This window comes from Ceratotherium simum, chromosome 1 (assembly GCF_057802395.1).
Source record: "Ceratotherium simum simum isolate JZ-2026a chromosome 1, ASM5780239v1, whole genome shotgun sequence".
Lineage (NCBI taxonomy): Eukaryota > Metazoa > Chordata > Mammalia > Perissodactyla > Rhinocerotidae > Ceratotherium > Ceratotherium simum.
The window spans coordinates 102,250,834-102,272,505 of record NC_141900.1 but is presented as its reverse complement, the minus strand read 5'-3'; the positions used below and the strand labels follow the sequence as shown (position 1 = coordinate 102,272,505).

Below are 21,672 nucleotides of genomic sequence, written 5' to 3'. Positions count from 1 at the left end.
TGGATCCTGGGCACCGACCTACACACTGCTTATCAACATGCTGTGCCAGGCATCTCACATAAAATAGAGGAGGATGGGCACAGATGTTAGCTCAGTGCCAATCTTCCTCAGCAAAAAGAGGAGGATTGGCAACAGATGTTAGCCCAGGGCCAATCTTCCTCAGCAAAAAGAGGAGGATTGGCAACAGATGTTAGCTCAGGGCTAATGTTCCTCACCAAAAAAAAAAAAAAAAAATTAGAAAAGAAACAGAATAAAGGAACTTGTCATCATCTACTATATGTCTTGATTGTTTAAATAATGCCAAATTTTATCCAAAGGGCTGAATGAGCAATTGATTTTATTAAATTCCCTCCTTCCATTTTTTTTTTTTTAAGCCAACTTCTGAATTGTCTCAATTGCCTTTCAGGAGGAAGATGTACTGAGACTCCCAGACTAGGCTGATATTGCACTCTTTTGTCTTATTAACTGTAAATATGTATTTTAACGGGAAAAGCTCATTACTGATAGAAGCTCAGACTTTGTATTCCACTAAATAAACACTAAGATAAGACATCTGGTGTCCATTGTCATGTTACACAAAGACGTCTTGTTATTTCTTAGGTGGGCAAATTGTTTCTTCTTCCACGTTAGTTATCATTGTTTATGAGTCAGTTTTCAAAGCTCTTGTTGGATGTCAGGGGCACTTGTGGATCACACATTGTCACAGCTGGCTTGTACAGGCTCTTTAGTCCCACAACCTCCCTCTGCAGCCGAGGAGGCTGAAGGGCAGGATAGTGTTTAGGTCTGAGTCAGGAGCAGGTAGGTGCCAGGGTCACTGGTTCGAGCTCTTGGGACTCATTCAGGACTCTCCCATGCATCTGACTGTCCTTCTCAAGGTGAGCCTTGAAAGTCTAGATCAGGGGGCCCCAGGGCGAGAGGCTGGGAGCCCAGGGTGAGGCCTTTTCCTTCACTTATGAAGACTATCCGACTCCTCTCTGTTGAAGTGTGCAATCCTTTTCCTCTCTGTCAAAGGGCATTTATAAATTTGTGCTGACATTAGCAGGAATGCTAGGAAGGCAGAAGCCCCAAATCTGGGGGAATATGGAATTTGGGAAGTACCCATTAAACCCTTCCGAGGGAAAGCACAGTCGTGGGTTGCACTCAGCAGTGACAGGATTCCCCCTTCAGATGCTGTCACTTCCTATTGAATAGGGCCCTCGAGATAGGGGATAAAAGGGCCTCTGCTTTGTGTAACCAGTGGACTCCTCGGTCTTGGGTGGGTTCTTTAGGCTTTTTCTTCCTCTTCATACCTCATTCTGATGTGCCTTTAGGAAGAAAAATCAAACTGATTCCTGCGTGCTTTGGTTCAGAGCTTTCAATCTTTAGGGCGTATCCAAAGCACCTGGGATCCTGTTAAAATGCAGATTATGCTTCAGTAGGTCCGGGGTGGGGCCTGTGTCACTTGATGAAGTGCTGGGTCAGTGTGCATTTCTAACAGGCTGCCTGGGTGCTTGAATGCAAACCTCACTTCGAGCAGCAGAGCTGTAACGGAGACCCTCGGAGGTTTATATCTCCAGGTGTCCCCGTGCGTGTGTGTTTTAATTCAATGTGGGGCCTGAGAGGGAACGGAAATAATTCCTTCCGAGAACCTTGTCTTTTTTTTTTGGCTGAATCATTTGTGTGCTTTTAACGATTTGCAAGACCGAACACCCCAGGGGTCTATTTCTTTGGCCCTATTTCTTGCTAACTGTTGTGAAGCGACAGTAGGAACACTGCTTCAATTTCTGAGTACAATTCCTTAGGATTTTGAATGTAGACGGGAGAGTCTACTGCTAATCAACATTAAGAGCAGTCTAAGAAAAACAGCCAAGGAGTTTAATGAGTGGTTATCTGGTTATCTTACGCATGTCCTTGGAGATCCTTCCTGGTTTAAAACAAAAATACAAATTGGTTCTATAAAACAAGTGGATCAGGGAGGAAAAATATTGTGATGCCGGCACTTAGGTTCCTGATGCATTCAAAGGCGTATAAGAGAGAACAGACATATATATATATTTTTTTTTTGTGAGGAAGATCAGCCCTGAGCTAACATCCATGCTAATCCTCCTCTTTTTGCTGAGGAAGACCAGCTCTGAGCTAACATCTATTGCCAATCCTCCTCCTTTTTTTCCCCCCAAAGCCCCAGTAGATAGTTGTATGTCATAGTTGCACGTCCTTCTAGTTGCTGTATGTGGGACGCAGCCTCAGCATGGCCGGAGAAGCGGTGCGCCGGTGCGCGCCTGGGATCTGAACCCGGGCCGCCAGCAGTGGAGCGCGCGCACTTAACTGCTAAGCCATGGGGCCGGCCCTACCTTTAGACTTCTGCTGAGAAACACAACCACCGGGCATTATGCAAGTATCAGTGAAGGCTTTGGACCTCCAGAATTGATGGCTTGGGAGCTTGGTGAAAATAATTTTATCACCTAAAATCCAGTCAAAAGATGAGTTTCATCATTTGTGAGAATATTCAGAAACATTCAATCATTTGAGGAATCAGGCAAGAATGAAGGGTCTTCTTTTACTCCCCTTTGTGGAAATTTCTAGTAATTCAAAGGCCATAATTTGACTGTGGATGGCTCTTTTGGAAACAGCTGGATATTACTGATTTGCTTTTGTTAGCATCGTACGTTTTTCGAGGTAGTACAGCGAATAAAATGCATTAAAAAAAATTAATCTGCTACAACCTCTATATCTCCACTTGCAGACATGTTGTCTTCAGTTTCATGTGATGAATGTGCTCCTGTTTTCTGTGGACCAGCTCAGTCAATGTTCATATGGCTTTAGCTTCATAGGATGTCTGTATTCTAACTGCTGTTTATCAAAATGTAAAACTGACCCCTTTTCTTTCTAAGCGTTCAGGAACCAGCGTACAGACGAGGAAGGTTTCTGAGAACACAGTGGCGTACACCCAGATCCCAGCCTGCTGACGGGTTTCTGGCTCTACTGTGTGGTCTATTAGAACGGGGGAGGGAGCAAACCTAAAGTGCCTTTAAAAATTAATTCTGCACGCATTTTAAGTCTTTTATCAATGCCCAGTCGGGCTCTTGCTTCTGAAATACTCTTTTCAGCTGCATTAGCACAAGTGCAAATTTATAATTCCAATCACAAGACAATGCCTTTTCTTCCAAGAAGGCTGACCTCAGAGAACTGAACATATAACCCATGCTAGATATTTCCATTGTCTTTCGAACTGTTCTCTTCCTGAATTAACCTCGGATCTCAAAAGACAAGTGTCTTTGCTTGTTGGCAGGTGGAATGGCTAATGGTCATCAAAGAGAAACTTGTGAAACAAATTATCCTTGCTTATTAAATCTTCCCAATGTTTCCCCACAAGCAGATCCTCCTTGGTGCTGGCTCATATCATTATCAAGATAATGTGATCAACTTCCAGCACAAGCCATGTGGCTCTGTCGTAGCTCTTCTTCTCACTCATGTCAACAGAGTGTGAAAAAATATTTAATTGGCTCTCATAGTCTCGGGGATGATTTATTCCATATCAAAGAGAAAGCGGAAAAAAAAAAAGGGAAGGTATATTTAGTCGCAGGGACTTCACCTACAGGTATGCAAATTACTTATCATTTCAGACTTCTGAATTATATTTAAGGGATGGCAGAAGATAGGAACACAGTTTAGAAGAAAGAACTGCAATTCTTTTATGTTTAAATTCAAAATTTTCATTGAGGGGAAGAAAAAGTGGAAAAAGCACTGAATGAGGAGTGAGTATACCTGAATTTTAGACCTGATAATGCTCTCTCTGTATACTTTTGAGCAAGGTGCTGTAAACACAAGGACCGTTGGTTCTCAGTCCTGACTGCACGTTAAGAATCTCTTGGGGGGGCCTGCACGGTGGTGCAGTGGGTAAATGCACACACTCCGCTGCGGCGGCCCGGGGTTCGCAGGCCCGGATCCCGGGTGTGCACCAACGCACCGCTTGTCAGGCCATGCTGTGGCGGCGTTCCATAGAAAGTGGAGGAAGATGGGCATGCATGTTAGCCCAAGGCCAGTCTTCCTCAGCAAAAAGATGAGGATTGGCATCGGATATTAGCTCAGGGCTAATCTTCCTCACAAGAAAAAAAAAAATTCTCTCGGGATGGGGAGCAGCCTCAGGAGCTCTAAAAATCTCCCCACTGATGCTGATGTGCAGCCAGAGGTGACCTCCCACTGCTGCAGCTGTGCATTAGATGTTTACTGAGGGAATGAGTGTCTTTATTTTCTGAGTCGTATTTTCCTTACCTGTAGAACATGGCTAATAATGTCCACTCATTTACATCGGGCCACTGTCAGGATAAACCCAAATCATGCACTGACAGCATTTCAGCAATCAGTCATTTACAGATTTAAGCTATCATTATTTCTATCTTTATCCTTTCCAATTTTCTAAAAGTTAAAATTCCCACGTAAATTCTTGAAAAACACTTTCAGCCTTTTCTCAGGGGGAAATTTCAAAGCAATTCGCCTCGTTTTCTATGTTTAAAATAACTGCACCCCACATTCATGTGAATTTTTATGTGCATCTACATTTTAACATAAAATTGATTTTACTTTTTTTTCTAAGCCTTCCAGGGCTGTCCCTAGGCGGAAACTCAACAGCAGAATTGAGAATCTACCTGGTTTTTAGCCATTTCTGAATAGTCTGTGCAGAGCATGGAGAATCAACTGAAGATCTCGAATGAATGAAACAACTGATCACCTATTTGTTATTGGTGTTTACACAGTGACTTTCCTCTGAGGAGTGGATGGTGTTGGGCCAAAAACTCCATCTGGATGATGTTTCTGCAATCTTAGAAGTCATAGGCAAGGGCACAAAGCCCTGATTTACCAGGAAAGGTGGAACTAGCATTTCCAGGGGGGGACTGGCAGGGATTCCCTGGGGAGAATTCACACTCAGGGATTCTGACAATAGTCTTTCTGAACGACAAGCAGTAAAGGAAGCGATGCTGGATTAATTTGGGGGGTGTTGTGCTCCCCTGAATGGCCCCAAGTGATATATAAGGATGTTCAAAAATGCAGTGCAGTAGGCAGAGTTAGTCTGGGGGGTTGATGGAGGCAAGGACAGACACAGACATCGGTGGAGAACACTGAGCTCAAATCGACTTCATTTTCATGGGCTTCTCATCATATTTCTGCAGCACAAGAATGAGGCAAAAATGAATACTGTTTCTTGCTGGAGTCAGTGGTTCTGCCATCGACAGAGACGTCACCATAGCAACGTGCACGCCTGTGCCACCCTGCTCTTTGCCAGCCCCACGTGACGGAGATGACAGCTGGGAGGATGCCAGGCACAGACCTGGCGGGAGATGCATCTGTAAGTGCGGTGCCAGGTGGGGTGGGGTCGGAGGGTGGGGAGCACAGAAAGAGGACTAGGATGGAATCCTAACCTCCTTGGGGTTCAAAATCTATTGTGAGGGAGGAAGGGAAAGACAGAAAGAAAGAGGTACGGGAAAACTGGGACTGAAAGTAAAGCCTTTAAACGGGAGAAAACAAAGACCTTAGAAGTTGTCCCAAAGCTGGATGTTTGTGCCCCTTTTGAGTTTTTCACAGTGGAGTTTCAGAGGGTTAAATAGTCCTGCGAGGACTAGTGAGCAAAGCAGCCCCCTGACCTGCTCAGGCACGTGGAGCAACCAGGGACAGCACATGTGGAGAGGATGGGGGGGGACGGTGAGGGGGGCGGGGCTGAAGTGGAATCCAACCGCGTCGCCCTCACCTGCAGCCACTTAAGTCATGACTTGCTCTTCTTCCCTCTCCTCATCACGGACCCCACTGCTCTGCAGAACACAGCCCTGCCAAATCTGCTCCTCAGAGACGTGGGAAGGCTGTGGCCACTAAAGGCAGTCTCTAAAGACTTTTCAGGTCCCTTAGATAAAAGTCGAGTTAAAAATATTCATGCCAAGACGTTGCATCTGGAATGTGCAGTCCTGGGGGGGGGGGGGCGGTCAGAAGGGAGAGTCTCGGGCTTAGAGCTTAGATTTGTTAACTTTGGTTCACTTTCCTCTGTAGGAGGTTGTTACTCACGCACACACCAAGAATGAAGACAAGAGAATGAAACATTCAGGTTACAAAGTTAAAGAGCAGCAAATATAAATTTAAGAAGTCAAGTAAAAGCAAACAGTAGAAGAAAACAGAAAAATGGTAGAACTAATAAATAAATCCAGAGCTAGTTCCTTTGGGGAGGTGGGGAGCGGGGTGTGTGTGTGTGTGTGTGTGTGTGTGTGTGTGTGAGATAATCTAATCAAGAAGAAAAGGAGGAAAACCTAAATCTACAATATAAAAAATATAAAAAAGAAATTTTCTAGAGAGAGAATGGAAATTAATTATAAAAACATTTTAACTCTATGGAAATGAATTTGAAAACCTAGGCTACATGCATGAATTTCTAGAAAAATAGTAACAGAAATTATTGTAGATGATAAAATGAATCTAATCAAACCAATTATCATAAAGGAAACTGAGAAAGTCGTCAAAGAGCTACACCCACAACAAACAGCAGGCGCCAGTGGTTTTGCAGGTGAAGTCTACTGAGCTTACGAGGTGCAGGTAATGCTGCAGGCTATTTATATGCTTGCTGATCACAGTGTGCTCCGTGGACCCGCAGCTTCAGCATCACCCGGGAGCTTGTTAGAAATGCAGAATCTCAAATCCCTTCTCCGACCTACTGAATCTGCATTCATTAATTTTCCCAGGTGATTCTAAGCACATTAAAGTTGGGATGGCACTTATCTGAGTTATTGTACTAGTTAGAGAGCGATGGAGAAGTCCGGCATGGTGTGATTGGGTATCCAGGTGGAGAAAGCAAGTGAAATCCAAGTATTGGCAGGGCTGAGTTCTTGTCTGGAGGCCCTAGGAAAAATGTGCTTCCAAGCTCATTCTTGTCGTTGGCAGAATTCAGCCTCTGTGTCTGTACGATTGAGGTCCTGTTTCCTTTCTGGTCTGTCCAGGACTGCTCTCCTAGAGGCCTCCCACATTCCTTGCTGTGTGGCCCCTTCTACTTTCTTTTTATGAAGCTGGCATAAGGTTAAAACTCAAATCTGCACCCCCCCAAAAAAGTAAAAAAATGCTACAAACCCATCTCACCCAAGAATTATTGATGTGAAAAAAAAGACCAAACCTAAACTAAGCAAATTTTTAGTTCAGCAACTTGAGTTATACCTTGAGAGAATGCCTTGCCATGACTAAATGTGGTTAATGCCAGGAACGAAAGCTTGGTTCACTATTTGGAAATCTACTACCACAACTCACCCCATTAATCTATCACAGAAGAAAAAGCACATGTCGTCTCCATAGATGTTGAAATGGCATTAGATACTATTCAACATCTAACCCTGATAGAACTGATCAAAACAGGAATCCTTAAGCTATCATATACATATAAGAATCCTAAAGATATACATACACGTAAGATCTGTTTGCATGTAGGCAGAATTCTAAGATGGCCCTCTAAGACTCGTGCCCCCAGTGAGCACACACATTCTCCCAATTATATTCAGTTAAACACTCATCTGGGTACCGCTGTGAAGGATTTTGCTGATGTAATTAGGTGCCAAATTAGCTGACCTTAACATAATCTTGTTTTTTTAAAAAAATTTTTTATGGCTTTTGGGTTTTGTGCCTTGCCAAACAAGAGGAACTACTTAGAAATTAATTTATCAGGAAATGTTTTAAAGTTTTCTTCATATGAATTTTGTATAATGTGACAGGAAGATGTGATAAGTGGAAAGACATTCTCTTTTGGGACAGGAAAACATTATTTAGCTGTCAATTGTCCTGCAATTAACTTACACATAAAATTCAATCTCAACAAAAAACACTAGACAATCCCAATGAAATTGGGATTGGAATTCTGAAATCATATGGGAAAAGTAAATGTGCAAAGACAGAAAAATTCAGAAAAAAGAGAATGAAAGAGAAATTAGCTTTATGAGATATTAAATGCTATTATAAAAGCTCAATCATTATCACAGCTTGCTAACATTACATGAAGAGTCAGATCAACATGACACATAGGGGAGTCCAGAAGTAGACTCAAAACATAAAGGGCAATTTTGAATATGATAAAGACAGGAGAAAGGATGGAACCTTAACCAATAGGCTGGCCAGTTGGAAAATACAAAAGGTGAATTCCTACCTTACTCCTTCTACCCAAAAAATTTCAAGTGGAGTAAATAAGTAAATCTCACAAATAAAACATAAAATCGTTAGAAAAAATGTGGAATAATTTTTTAAATAATTTCTGGATGGAGAAGGCATGACACAAAGCCCAAAAGCCATAAAACACTTTCTATTTCACCAAGTAAAATTTAGAAATTTTTACATGGAGAAAAAACCCCATAAATTAAAAAAATAGAGATCAAACTGGGAAAATATGTGAACATGTAGTAAAATACTAATTCACTTAATATATAAAGAATTCTTATAAGTCAAATAGTAAACGACCAACAAACTAATAGGAAAGATTATAAATGTATAAATAATTCTTTGGTTAAGGAATATAAATAGGTAGTTCACGGAAAAATAAATACAAGTGACTTATAAACATATACAAAGATACTTAATCTCACTCACGATTAATGAAATCCTAATGAAAACAATAAGATTTCCTTTTTTCAAATAAAATATAGCAAAATTTAAATGAATATTATGATGTGCTGTGCTGGTGAGGGTGTGGGGAAAAAGACAATCATACTTCATTGGATTGGAGGTACTGCATCATTGGAGGGTGATATGTAATAGCTAGCAAAATTAAAAATATATCCTTTGACTCAACAAAATCATGTGAAAACAAAGCTATGCATTATGCAAACAAAAGATGGGAATAACTTAAATGACCATTAGATCAAAAATCTGTAACTCTCGGGGCCGGCCTGGTGGCATAGTGGTTGAGTTTGTGTGTTCTGTTTTGGTGGCCTGGAGTTCGCAGGTTTGGATCCCAGGTGCGGACCTACCCAGCGCTTACCAAGCCATGCTGTGGCAGGCGTCCCACATATAAAATGGAGGAAGATGGGCACGGATGTTAGCCCAGGGCCAATCTTCCTCAGCAAAAAGAGGAAGATTGGCAACAGATGTTAGCACAGGGCTAATCTTCCTCACCAAAACAAAAAAAAAAAAAGAAAAATCTGTAACTCTAATATTAAATTTGACTTGAGCTACATAAATGTGCTTGGTGCTTTTGCAGAAAAGCAGAATTTGGATCACTTGCAGGAAAAGTACACATTGGAAAAGTGGGGATGATATAATTGCTCTTTGCACTTGAATAAATGTGTACTGTGTTGGTCACTGAAGAGGACAAAAGACACAAAAGATAATAACAAGATTAGGGTTCAGAGATTAAACACATTAATCATGCAATCTCAGCATAAGGATGAAAAAAGGGATCTGTTCGGAAATAATTAAGATGTAATTATAAGAGCTGGAAAGATTATTCTAAGTGCTTGCAGGTGGTAAAGAAAACCAAGTACCAGCTTGTAATTATGAAGGAAACTGAATAGATATATGCAGTTTGTAAGTGTTCATGATATCCATAACACTTTTGCACATGAAGATATAAAAATATTTTATCTTCAGATGGTGGAAAGGAAATTTGTAATATTGACAAGAAATCAAGTCATTAAAAATCATGGCAATAGAGGTATGGGTGCCTTAAGAAATCCACTCACTCTTCCCAGTGGTAAGGTATTGTGGGGGGTGGAGGCCTTGGGTACTTCACAGTCCCCGGGCAGACTGTGTATTCTGGAATCTAACTGGGGCATGGGGTTGTTACACTGAGTGATCCCAGGTTCCATATTCCATCTAGTTCCCAATTTATTGGGGAGAAGAACCACATTTCTAAGAGCGCTGGTTTTCAGCTGCTCTGCGAACCTGAATCCACTGGACAAGTCAGGGTTTGGATGCCCCTGGATTCCTGACAGCCTCTGACCTTGGATATGGGCAAGAGGAGAACGGGGCTGTGTTAACTGCCCTCCACGCTGTTCAATGCTTCTGGATTTTCCATGTCCGCCCACTGTCTCTCAGAGGGGCTGTGAGCCTTCCTGGTCAAGAGCCTCTCAGTACCAGACGCAGTTAGCTGTAGGGTGGGGCCAAATCACCCCAGGTCACAGTGGATACTCTGAATTCAACCGCTAGCACCTTGCAGAGGCCAATTCTCGGGGAACTCTTTGGGCCCGATGCACTTGTGAATAATGGAGGTATGCACCTCGTCATATACTATGTAATCTGTGTTGAGAATATTACCTGGAGGCACTAGAAGTCCTGTAAACAGTAACTAGTTACAATCTTTATAACTAGAAGAGTCCTTGGGAAAGGAAATCTTACATCTTAAAGTGCCTTGTCTATTTTATTGATATTTCAAAAAGGATGTGGCCAGTAGTCTGATGTATTCTGTATCAAATATCATGAATGTGTAAAACACCCCAAGGCTTAACACGAACACCTCGTAAGATAGCTCCATGTACTGTTTGGGGTCGTTCTTGGTGCAGAGATTTACCGCATCAGACTCTTGGATTTGTTTTTTCTGGTGTTTGTTTTGTTTCTATATTTTAGAGAATGTGCATCGCCATCTGTAGTTGTCTTTCTGCTGGCAAATCCATGCCATTCCAAGGAAATAAGAGTTCCTGAATTTGACAAAGAAAAAAACAGAGCCATAATTCTGAGAAGTGAATCACAGCAATTGTCTAGCGCTCTGCAACCTTTAAATAAAACAGGACTCAGGGTTGCAGGTTGCTTTTCCTACCTCATAACTACTGTTCTAAAAATATGCCTAAGGACCATAATGATGTGCTTTAGAAACAGGCTGCACCTATTATCAACGGGGGAAAAAACTAGGCAGAAAAAAGACTGGATGTTTCTAATAGAGAAGAATCAGTTTAAATCAAATCCACATAGTGTTGTTGATCGTTCCCCTATGAAACAAGCACTCTTACAGCACCATGCTAGGCCCTCGGGTTCGTGATGATCCTGTCACACTGTCCAGTGTTTTCTAAACTCCAATGACGTGGGAACCACCTTCACATTTTTTGCCATATCCATGTAAAATCTAATGATTATTTATTTACTTATTTTCACTGTTGATCCAATTTCATATTTAAATAAATGCATTGATAAAACTTTATAACCCTATTGCCTGTCAAGGTTTTAAACAGAAGCCTGATCTCTCCTTAGTAAAGGAGAAGTGTTCAAGTCATGCCAGAACCAGAGACTTTCTCTTTGACAAAACTAAAGAGAAATGAACAGGAAATAACTATACCAAGTCATGCCATGTCTATTTTCTGCCCATAATGATCTGGTGTCCCCCTATCAAGGCCACCATGTTGCACTGCTCCAGGAGCCATAGATTGCAATGCAAGTGGCATCCCTGGGAGTCGATCAGGGCACAGCCCGATCAACCACAAACGTCCCTCACCTTCGAAAACAGTGACAGAGCCCAAAGAGCGTTAGAGAGGTAATGAGTAGCGCAGTCAGGGGTGTCACAGAAGAGAAAAAGGATCTGAACACACAGAGCCAGCATACCTTGGAATATATTTTTTGTTTTTATCATTTGATATCATCTAAGATATGAGAAAGAAATGTAAGGGAGCAGAAAGAACGCAAGACTGATTTTAACTGGTCAGGGGGCAGCCTGGATATTGGGACTTTTTTAAAGCTCCCCAGGTAATTTGAGAGTGCGTCTGAGACTGGGAACCACTGCACTAGATTAGTGCTTTCAGACTCGAATGTGCACATCAGTCACCTGGGAATCTTGCTAAAATGTAGGTGCTGATTCAGTGGGTCTGGGGCAGGGGCCTGAGATTCTGCATTCCTAACAAGCCTCCAGGTGATGCTCACGCTGCTGGATGAGGACCACATTTTCCAAGGTACCAGATGAAACGATCTACTCCCAAATGTTCTCTATTCGAACCAGGACTGATTAGCTCTCACCTTTCTTCTCTTCCTGCCTCTACCTGCACCGACTCCAGTAACACGATTTACAGCTAGCAATGCATCTTTGTGTATATCCTGTCATTTAGTTTCTGAATATCTGATGGTGAGCATTCTTATTTTATTCACACATGAAAGATTATCTGATAAAAGCAAAACCCTCAGATCAGAACTCTGAATGATAAACTTCAGCTCACAAAAACTGCGGTGCACTTGCTGATGTGGGGACCCACTTAGAACCCCAGAGCTGGTATGAAGATTATTTTAAACTGAGGACGTTTGGGGCTCACCAGATGCAGAAAGAAATCTTTCTGGAGTTTCCCTTATCTGATTAAAAGTAGAAACTTCTGAGAAATGAGGTTGCCATAAATTCCCCCTTCTGAGGGGCTTTTAATCCCAGGAAGAAGACCAAAAGAAGATCTCGCATAAACCCCCATTCCAGGGGAGTTTCATGGCCTTGAAGAAGACAGCGAGACCACCCACACCTGCCTAGACACGCACTAGCTCAAACTTTCTTATCTCTCGTTTGTTCTTTCAGAAACCCATTTATTCTTCCCACAGAGGCCTTTTCTCCTCTTTCCTACTGAGTACCGGATATAAGCTCTAACTTGAACTTTATTGAGCTACTTCTTTTATAAGCTCCCATATGCATATGAATAAACTTTTTTCTCCTGTTAATCTGTAGTTTAATTTGCAGCCCCCACTTACTGAACTTGAGAGGATAGAGAAAAAGTTTTTCCTCCCTGACACTAAGCCACTGGAGGGTGCTACTAAGTAAACTTCCCTTATGTCTAGTCTTTCTCTGTCCCCTGTCTAGCCCACTGCCCCCATTCTCACTCATGTTCCTATTCACCTAAAAGAAAAAAATCAAATCATGTTATCTCAGCAAACCTTTTGCCTCATAGTTCGTAAGCTGTTCTCTGACCTTTTAATAAAGTTCATGAGACATACACATATTTCTTTATAATGGTTTCCCTAATTATGGAAATTTAGAATTCCAATTATGGAGTAAATTATGATGATGAGATTGATACAGCAATGGGTCAACACCAGGTAAGAATTCTCTGCCCAAGTGCAAGTGGAAATTTTTCTGCAAATGGACCCTATATAACATAGTACCAGCCTACCATATTATCTGGGTTGCAGAATTTTGATTTGAACACTAAAAAATAACATAAATGTTCCCTATATATGTTTTCATTACATCAATCAAAAGAATGAAATTGTCATGTACAAGGCATGATTTTTAAAAAATAAATGAACTCAAACTGGCCCCTACAATTGTATCTCACAGATAATAAAGCATATATTTTGCTAATTAAGGCATAATGAATATGAACTCACATTGGCCCAAAGTTGCATCTAGATTTTTTTTTTTTTTTTTTTTGGTGAGGAGATCAGCCCTGCGCTAACATCCGCCAATCCTCCTCTTTTTTTGCTGAGGAAGACGGCCCTGGGCTAACATCTGTACCCATCTTCCTCCACTTTATATGGGACGCCGCCACAGCATGGCCTGCCAAGCAGTGCGTCGGTGCGCGCCCGGGATCCGAACCAGCGAACCCCGGGCCGCCGCAGCAGAGCGCGTGCACCCAACCGCCTGCGCCACCCGGCCGGCCCCTGCATCTAGATATTTTTGACACTAGTTTCTGGGCAGCCGACTAGACCACACACGCTCACGGCCTCATGCAGCGGGCCCCTGTGTCCTCAGGCGGCAGAAGTACCCGTGCATTTCACAGATCATGCGTTGTCTCCAACCACTCTGGCATTTGGAGGAATTTATCTGAGAAATCTCTTTTCCTTTGTAGCCCTGACATATGTCTTTTCTCATCTCATATTTTCATTCCTACTTTTTTCTTTCAGCATTAGGAATGTTCTCCTTTGTTCAAGCCAGCACATGAGGAAAAACCAGCCTGCTGTGTAATCCTAACAACATTCATAAAAGGGAACTCTTCTTAAGGACCCTTGGCACACAGCATCCCTCATCATGTTATAGGAATCCATGTGCGAGGAACAAAGACGATTGTTTAGTCTGTAAACCGGCTATTCTGACAACGGGGCAATTCTGGCTTCCTTTGAAGCTTTACAAAGCTTTGCAGCGCAAATCCTGGCAAGGGTTCCCAACGATGAGACTGCACCGAAGCTGGTAAATACAATGTATGGGGCTAGAATATGCAGAAAGCAATCAAATGCATGATGTTTCCGTGATGAACTGTTACAAACTAGAAATTAAGGTGGGGGAGGATTTGGAAGGCTTTATGAGACATTCAAGCACCATAGCAAATTGTGTCTAACAATAATAACCACATTGTTAATATTATTGCAGCTAAGCCTTGTTAAAGCTGCCTGTCCATGACTGCGCTAAGTCCTTTAAATACATCGTTCCACATAGAATTCTATGAGTTATGTCCTATTAACTCCATTTTAGACATGGGGACACTGAGGAATGATTATGAAACCTGCTGGTGAGAGGCAGTGATGGCATTGGTACCCTGGCCCCACCATCACCCTGTCTCCCACCTTGTCCTCTTCCCGTCTTCAGCATCGGCAACATCACACATTGCTTTGGGGACCCATTGAATATTAGATGTGGAAGCCACTTAGAGATCACACTCCACTTTGTCACCTTGTGGGTGACAAAGCAGAGGCTTAGAGAGGTTACTCGAATTGCCCAAGGTCAGTTTGGGTGGCATGAGGAGTAGGCTCTCCACCATTCGGTGTTATGAGAACACTGAATTTACATCCAGTTAATTTTGCAGCCAACAGCCGCATCCTTTCATTTAGCCTGTGCTTTCCAAGTACATCTTATCACCTGCAGAACTGGGATTTGTAAGCCTAAATGGACCTCCTAAAAAAGTCTGGAAGGCTCCGGGATTGTTTGTATAAACACAGAGGGGGGAGATGAATCTCTGTATTGCTTTAGGTACATCACTTCTTCTGATATTAGAACCTGGACTATGGGGCTGCAAGTGAGTCATAAAGGAGAAAGTGAGGAAGCGATTTGATCAGATCATCTGACAGTCACGTCGCAGACGTCAGTTCAGGCATCCCCCAATTCCTTCTAAACGAAGAAGACTTGAATTCCTGTGTCCCTCACCTTCACTTCTTTCCTTCTGGCACTGAGCAAGAACAATGGTTGTGACTTCTGAGCACTTGACTTGTGCTAAGAACCCTTGTGCTCACACACGCCTTCGCTCTCTCAATCCTCCAACATTTCCAGCGAGGTGCTGTTATTAACCCCATCTGACAGATGAGGAAACTGAGGTTTAAAGAAATAAAGCAACCGGCCCAAGCAAGACTGCGTTAGACTTTACCTGAATCCAAGTGATCTAAGTGCCAGGGGTCGGTGGCAGACGACATGGGTGAGAGGGTCAGCGGGGAGGCCCCGCAGTTGGACTCCACCAGCTCGCCCTGGATGTGGACGTGAACCGAGGCGTTTGTTGGCCTCAAGGCCGCCTTGAGAGGGGCAATCTGGTTGAACTGGACTCTGGAGAGGCACCCAGTGAATCCTGGAGTGTTGTATTTGTGAATCTCTTGGTCAATCTTCCCTGTTTCTGAAAGAAAAAGAGAAAAGAAAAGTCTCTTTTCACTCACTCTATTCCAACTGTAACATACACTTGCCTTTGAATGCTCACGTCCAGATCTTACTCTTAGGTCTCAGTTGAAGATGTTATATTCCTTTAGATGAAATATTAATGACTTGATAAGGCTTAGGGCTGGAGACTCTGCTTTAAAAGAACCTTCTGTGTTACTAGAGAATGTGGTGGGTAAGGACAAGGCTATGTTTGTTAAAATAAAATACATTCATAATTGCCTTCCAGATACTTGAGATCTTGCTGAAACTAACAACATTCACTTGGTTCTGATTGATTTTTCTCCTTCTCTTTCTCTTACATACATTGAACAAGGCTCCCTCCTCAGCCTTTCTGGTAAACTATGGCTCCATTTTGTACCTCTTATTTTCTTCCTCTGAATTCTTTATTTAAAAAAAAAAGAAAAGAAAAGAAAGATAGTTCCCATGGCCTATAATTGGGCATTTCCTTTCTTCAGAATCCAACCTCCTTGGAATTCTGAGGTTGATAGAATCCCAGCTAGTATGCGATGGACCTTTTGGAAGTCAGGAAACTTTCCCAGCTCAATCACAAACATACACACGCATTTAAGAATCACCATCTCCCCCTAGTCTGTAAACTCAATATCTTCCCAATCTAGTATTCAAATCAGGGTGAGTCTGAGTAGAGGTATTTCCAATGTACTGTTTCAATGAGTATAACCACACATTGTCATACCACTCAAATCAGGAAAAGCTCGTGTCTTTCTGAGCCTCTGTGCCAGGTTTTAGAATCTGTGTAGCAGAAATGAATGTTGAAGGAGTCCTAGAGCTTTCTCATCAGTGGTTCCCACAAGTGTGGTTCCTGGACCAGCAGCATCAGCATCACCGGGGAACTTGCTAGAAATGCAGGATTTGTGTTTTTACAAGCCCTCCAGGTGAGTCTACTGTCCACTAAGGCTTGAGAACCATGGATACAGGCAACGACTGTGCAGGGCTACAAACCCAGGTGATGGGCACTTCAGAGAAGAGCCAGCAATTTGTATTCTGGACGGGAGATTATGTTAACATGATGATTATCTTTGAAATGCAAAGACAAGGATGTGAGCTATTTACCCTCCCACCTGAACTGTGAAAAACAAAGACTTTGGAAAACAGAAGGCTATCTACTTTAAAAAATTGAATTCAGAGCAGGTGATGTTTCTTATTGGGGAATGAACACAGGTGAAGTAGTCTTGTATAAAAATTTCCTTCCCATTAATTAAAGAATAAATCAGTAGAAAAGGGAGCTTTTAGGCCTTGGGGTGAGAAGTGGATATATTGATTATTCATCACATTAAAGAACCAGTCCAATGACTTACCTGATCTAGTCCCAGGTGAATTTCAAATAACACAAGAGATGTGACCATGGGGACAATGAAGACAGTGGTAATTCTGGGGGTTCTAATAGAGTCTTACATAGAAAAGTACATAAAGAAATTTTAATTAATGATTCTCCATATTTTTCTCCTGCAGTAAATTTCAGTCTGTGACTTTGAGCTAGAGCACATTCCACTTAGGATGGGGAGGTAGAATGCACCTGCAGGGGCCGGCCCCGTGGCTTAGCGGTTAAGTGCGCGTGCTCTGCTACTGGCGGCCCAGGTTCAGATCCCGGGCGTGCACCAACGCACCGCTTGTCCAGCCATGCTGAGGCGGCGTCCCACATACAGCAACTAGCAGGATGTGCAACTATCTACTGGGGCTTTGGGGAGAAAAAGGAGAAAAAAAAAAGGAGGAGGATTGGCAATAGATGTTAGCTCAGGGCCGGTCTTCCTCAGCAAAAAGAGGAGGATTGGCATGGATGTTAGCTCAGGGCTGATCTTCCTCAAAAAAAAAAAGAATGCACCTGCAACCCTGTACAAAGACGCCAGTCAGGACGTATCCTGAGGCTTCCCTCCATGACCAGGAAGAGGCTCTTGTTCCACTGACAACTGCGCTGGCTTGTTCCCCTCTTCCTCCTTTGCTTTCTCCTCAATGGTTGCAGGCTACTCAATGATTCATTCTTTGTCTCCTCGTCTAACATCAGAATTCCTTGTTCTAGGCTCACCAACTTGCCTTCCATGCAGAGTTCAGGCATTTGGTTTCCATTCCCTCCCTCCAGTGATCTGCCTTCCCTGAAACATCCTCAGACCAAGGAAACTCAGAGTGACTCTGTTCCCAGGGTGGGAAGGAAGACCTCAGCTCTCTGCTTTCTCAAATTGCTATCTGGCTTCACCTGTGGTCGAGGCACCAGAAGGAGTGGCTACTTGGTGGTAGGAAATTGGGAACAACCACAGCTCCATTAGCTGCTTCTTGTCCATAAATGTTTTCAGCCTGTCCAGCCTTGGAGTAGGGCTCCAGAGGAAGAATTCTGGGGCTGGAAGCTACTGCCCTCTGGTGGGACCTCAATTCAATTGAATTCAATTCATCAGGGTATTGACTGCCTCATAGCAGTAGCAGGAAGACAGAGACAAATACAGGGATTTACCCTCAGCCGCTCACAACCTAGGTGGAGAAACAAGCGTAGAAACAACCAATACAATGAACAAATGCTACATAATAACAAGAGTTAACATTTATTGAACCCTTAAAATGTGCTAAATGCTTTATACAAATTAGACATTTAATTCCCAGAACAACCCTATGGAGAAGGGGGTATCAATATCCCCATGCAACGTATGAGGAAACTGAGGCTTGTGCTTAAGAGCTCTTGGCTGCTGAGGCCAGGCGAACTGGCCCCAGAGCCTCTGAATTACTACAATTTTCTGAGCGGAGAAACAAACCACGTATTTGGTAAAATTATCCAAGTTTATGGTAAATTGGGGAAGCAAGTTTGTGTGGGGTTCTGGAGAGCCCTTCAGAGGTAACACTAGAATTAGGGTTGTTTTTGTTTTTTCTGTGATAAGAACACTTAAGATCTACCCTCAAATTTTTAAGTATATAATACAGTATTGTTAATAATAGGCACTCTGCTGTACAGTAGATCTCTAGGACTTATTCTTCTTGTGTAACTAAAACTTCACACCCTTTGACCAACACCTCCTGATTCCCTCTCCCCCCAGTCCTGCTAACCACCATTCTTTTTCCTTCTATGAGTTTGACTCTTTTAGATTCCTGATATAAGTGGGATCACGTAGTTTGTTCTTCTGTGTCTGGTTTATTTCACTTAGCATAATGTCCTCCAAGTTCATCCATATTGTAGCAAATGGCAGAATTTCCTTCTTTTTTAAGGCTGAATAATATTCCACTATATGTGTATATTACATTTTCTTCATCCATTGATGGACATATAGGTTGTTTCCATGGTTTTGCTACTGTAAATAATGCTGCAATGAACTTGGGAGTCCAGACATCTCTTCGAGATGCTGATTTCAATCCTTGTGGGTATATACCAGAAGTGGGATTGCTGGATTGCATGGTAGTTCTAGTTTTAATTTTTTGAGGACACTCCATACTGTTTTCCATAGTGGCTGCACCATTACATATTCCCACCAATTTCTCCACATCCTCACCGCTTGTTACCTTTCGCAGAACTAGGTTTTGAGGATGAAAGGAAAGAGAACTCCAGGTTGAGTTTGTTATGAGGTTGATTATGTTCTGGGACCTGTGAGAGTCTGCTGAGGTCAGAGCTCAGGGCCAGATAGGGAAGAGCCTTGAATGCCATGTTAAGATGTTTGTATTTCAGTAGGAAACTCAAAGACGTTTAAGCTGCAGAGGACTGTAATGGGAACTGTATTAGAAAGATAATTCTAGTGGTAGCATAGCAATTGCTGTGAGTAAGTGATTGCATTAGCTCCTCAGGCCCCTGCAACCGCCCTGGGCTAAGACAGGGATTCTTCTTTTTGCCGTAGGGCTGAGGCAGGCTTATGCCGTGGATGTGGGTAAGTGCCTTGTTCTTCACCAGCACCCTCTTGCCCTTTGCTAAGCCATTATATAATCTACAGCGAATCAGTTTGGGTTTTGTTTCCTCTGCTAGAAATTTGGGTAGGGAGCTTCTGACTCCAGCTTCATTTCACATGACACTGTTTTCTAAACTTTAAGTAGGGCAGGCTTCCCCATCGCACCACAGAAAACGAACAGTTTCAAAGCTGTATCTGTCTGAGGGTTCCCAATTTAATGTGGGGTCCCCACTTCTTAAAGAACTGTGCTCTCCTGAGTGTCTGCCTCTGAGATGACAGGCACAAGGCAGATGGCCAGAGGGGAGCCCCAGGAAGAGGGTTCTGCTGGGGGACCAGGGGGCAGCGGAGCAGTGGGAAGGGGCTGTGAGCATTGGCAGGAGTGTTGGCTCAGTGGGCAGAAGGCTGGGGGCTGGGCTGCAAGAACCAGCCCTGGGGATGAGCTGGGGTTGCCTTTCTGTGCTCTCAGGGGCTCTTGCACTCTGCTCACTCTCCAGCTTTCCCCCGTCTGCGTTTTCTCTCTACTGGGGAAAATCCTCTGTGTTTCACCTTTCAGGAAAGGTGTTCACAAAACAAGGGTTCGGGATGCCCAGGGGAGCAGAACCAATATTTCTCAATATGGACCGCATTCCAAATCTAGTCGATGTGCCTCTGAAGACTCTTGGCTGATGATCCATTCCCCTGGGGGCCAAGATTGCAATAGACGCTCTTGATTCTTCAGGTCCAGATGGTCACAACTCTGGGCCATGTGATAATAATAATATTAAGAGCTTCTACTATAAACCAAACTTGGTACACGTGTGAGGTATCGTGTGTAGTACTTTTGATGTGGTATTTCATTAAGTCTCCTAACAGCCCTGTGAACTAGATAGGATTCTCCCTACTTTACGGATGAGTAAACTGAGGCTTAGAGAGGTGAAGGCATCGCCCATGAAGAAACATTTATATTTCATATAAAAATCAGAGAAAACAAATGTTTTGTATTATTCTCAATTTCTCTCTGAAAAATAGACTATACCACATTGTTTTTATATTCATCTGGAGTTTTGGCATTTCTCGTCAGGGACTCCTTATAGAAACAACATAGGAAGAAGACTGCTTTAAGACCATGTTTCATTAGTGACTGAGCCAATAATAAGGTTTTCAAAAACGCCAAGAATGATGTCAAAGCTCTGCCAGCATCAGTTAAAGCACCAATAAGTTCTGCAGACGCTTGTCTGGAAAAAAAGGTCCATATTCTTAAGAACATCTAACAAATGATAGTAAAGCTATCGCTTTAGTGCATTTGAGCTCATTACAAGTAAATTATGTTAATCTGTAAAATTGATTGGACTGGTCTCATACTGAAATCAAATATTAAAATACGATTTACTGTAAGAAACCACTTTCTGCGTGGAGATGTCTTGCCAAGGCGTAATTTGGGGGAGACCTGCTCTAAAAAATGCAAATTTTAGAAATGCAGTACAGTCACTCTTGAAATTAAACTCTCAAGCTGTAATTAGTACTTTAATGGCTTATACTCACAGTGATACGGGTTATAGAAAATGGCCCACTTAAAATACTGACACAATTCCTGCTAAAACCTTAAAATGAAATGCTCATGACAATACTTTTAAGGAGAAGGCATAGTTATATGCGCAGTGCATTAGCATGCCTTTCACGTTGGATCTCCTTCAGTGGCTGAACACCAAGTGACAGCCAGGAGTGTTGTGAGAAATGAAAAGAGAAAAGGGCATCTGAGCAAGAAACACGGGAGAACAGAGCCAGCTCCACCGGCGACAGGACCGTGCTGGAGCCTTGGGGACGTGTGTGAGCCCCTCTCCAGCGACACGGCAAACGTTTAGATGCTGACTCCTCCAAAGGGATTTCTCATTTTCCTTTGAGACCTTTTAAATTCACCTACATGCTCTTCTTGTGTATCCCATGTGTTCTGTTCATCAGTTAATTTTTGTTATATTTTACACTTTTTAGAGTTTCCTATCAATATTCTTTTTTAGGGGGATGTGATATTATAAAATATGAAATATCACTGTGAGCTTAAGTTTTTACTTTTTATGAAACAGAGCCAAAAGGTCTTAGAATGTCAATGAGACCTGATTTAAGACTTTTGATGAGGCTCTGTTGTGTGCCCCTCACCGTGCAAGGGGCTGGTAAGTCATCCTTTTAAGAATGTGTGGGGGGCCGGCCCCGTGGCTTAGTGGTTAAGTGTGCAGCGCTCTGCTGCTGGCGGCCCGGGTTCGGATCCCGGGCGCTCACCGACGCACCGCTTCTCTGGCCATGCTGAGG

At 42.8% G+C, this 21,672-nt stretch overlaps 1 protein-coding gene across 1 annotated transcript in view; it reads right to left on the bottom strand.

Moving 5' to 3' along the window:
• Positions 1 to 21,672, bottom strand: part of CNTNAP2 (contactin associated protein 2) — a 1,356,851-nt gene that overhangs the window by 13,044 nt on the left and 1,322,135 nt on the right. The window contains exon 22 of the mRNA XM_014787667.2: positions 15,237 to 15,476. Coding sequence (XP_014643153.2) covers positions 15,237 to 15,476 — 240 coding nt within the window. The remainder of the gene's footprint in view (positions 1 to 15,236; positions 15,477 to 21,672) is intronic.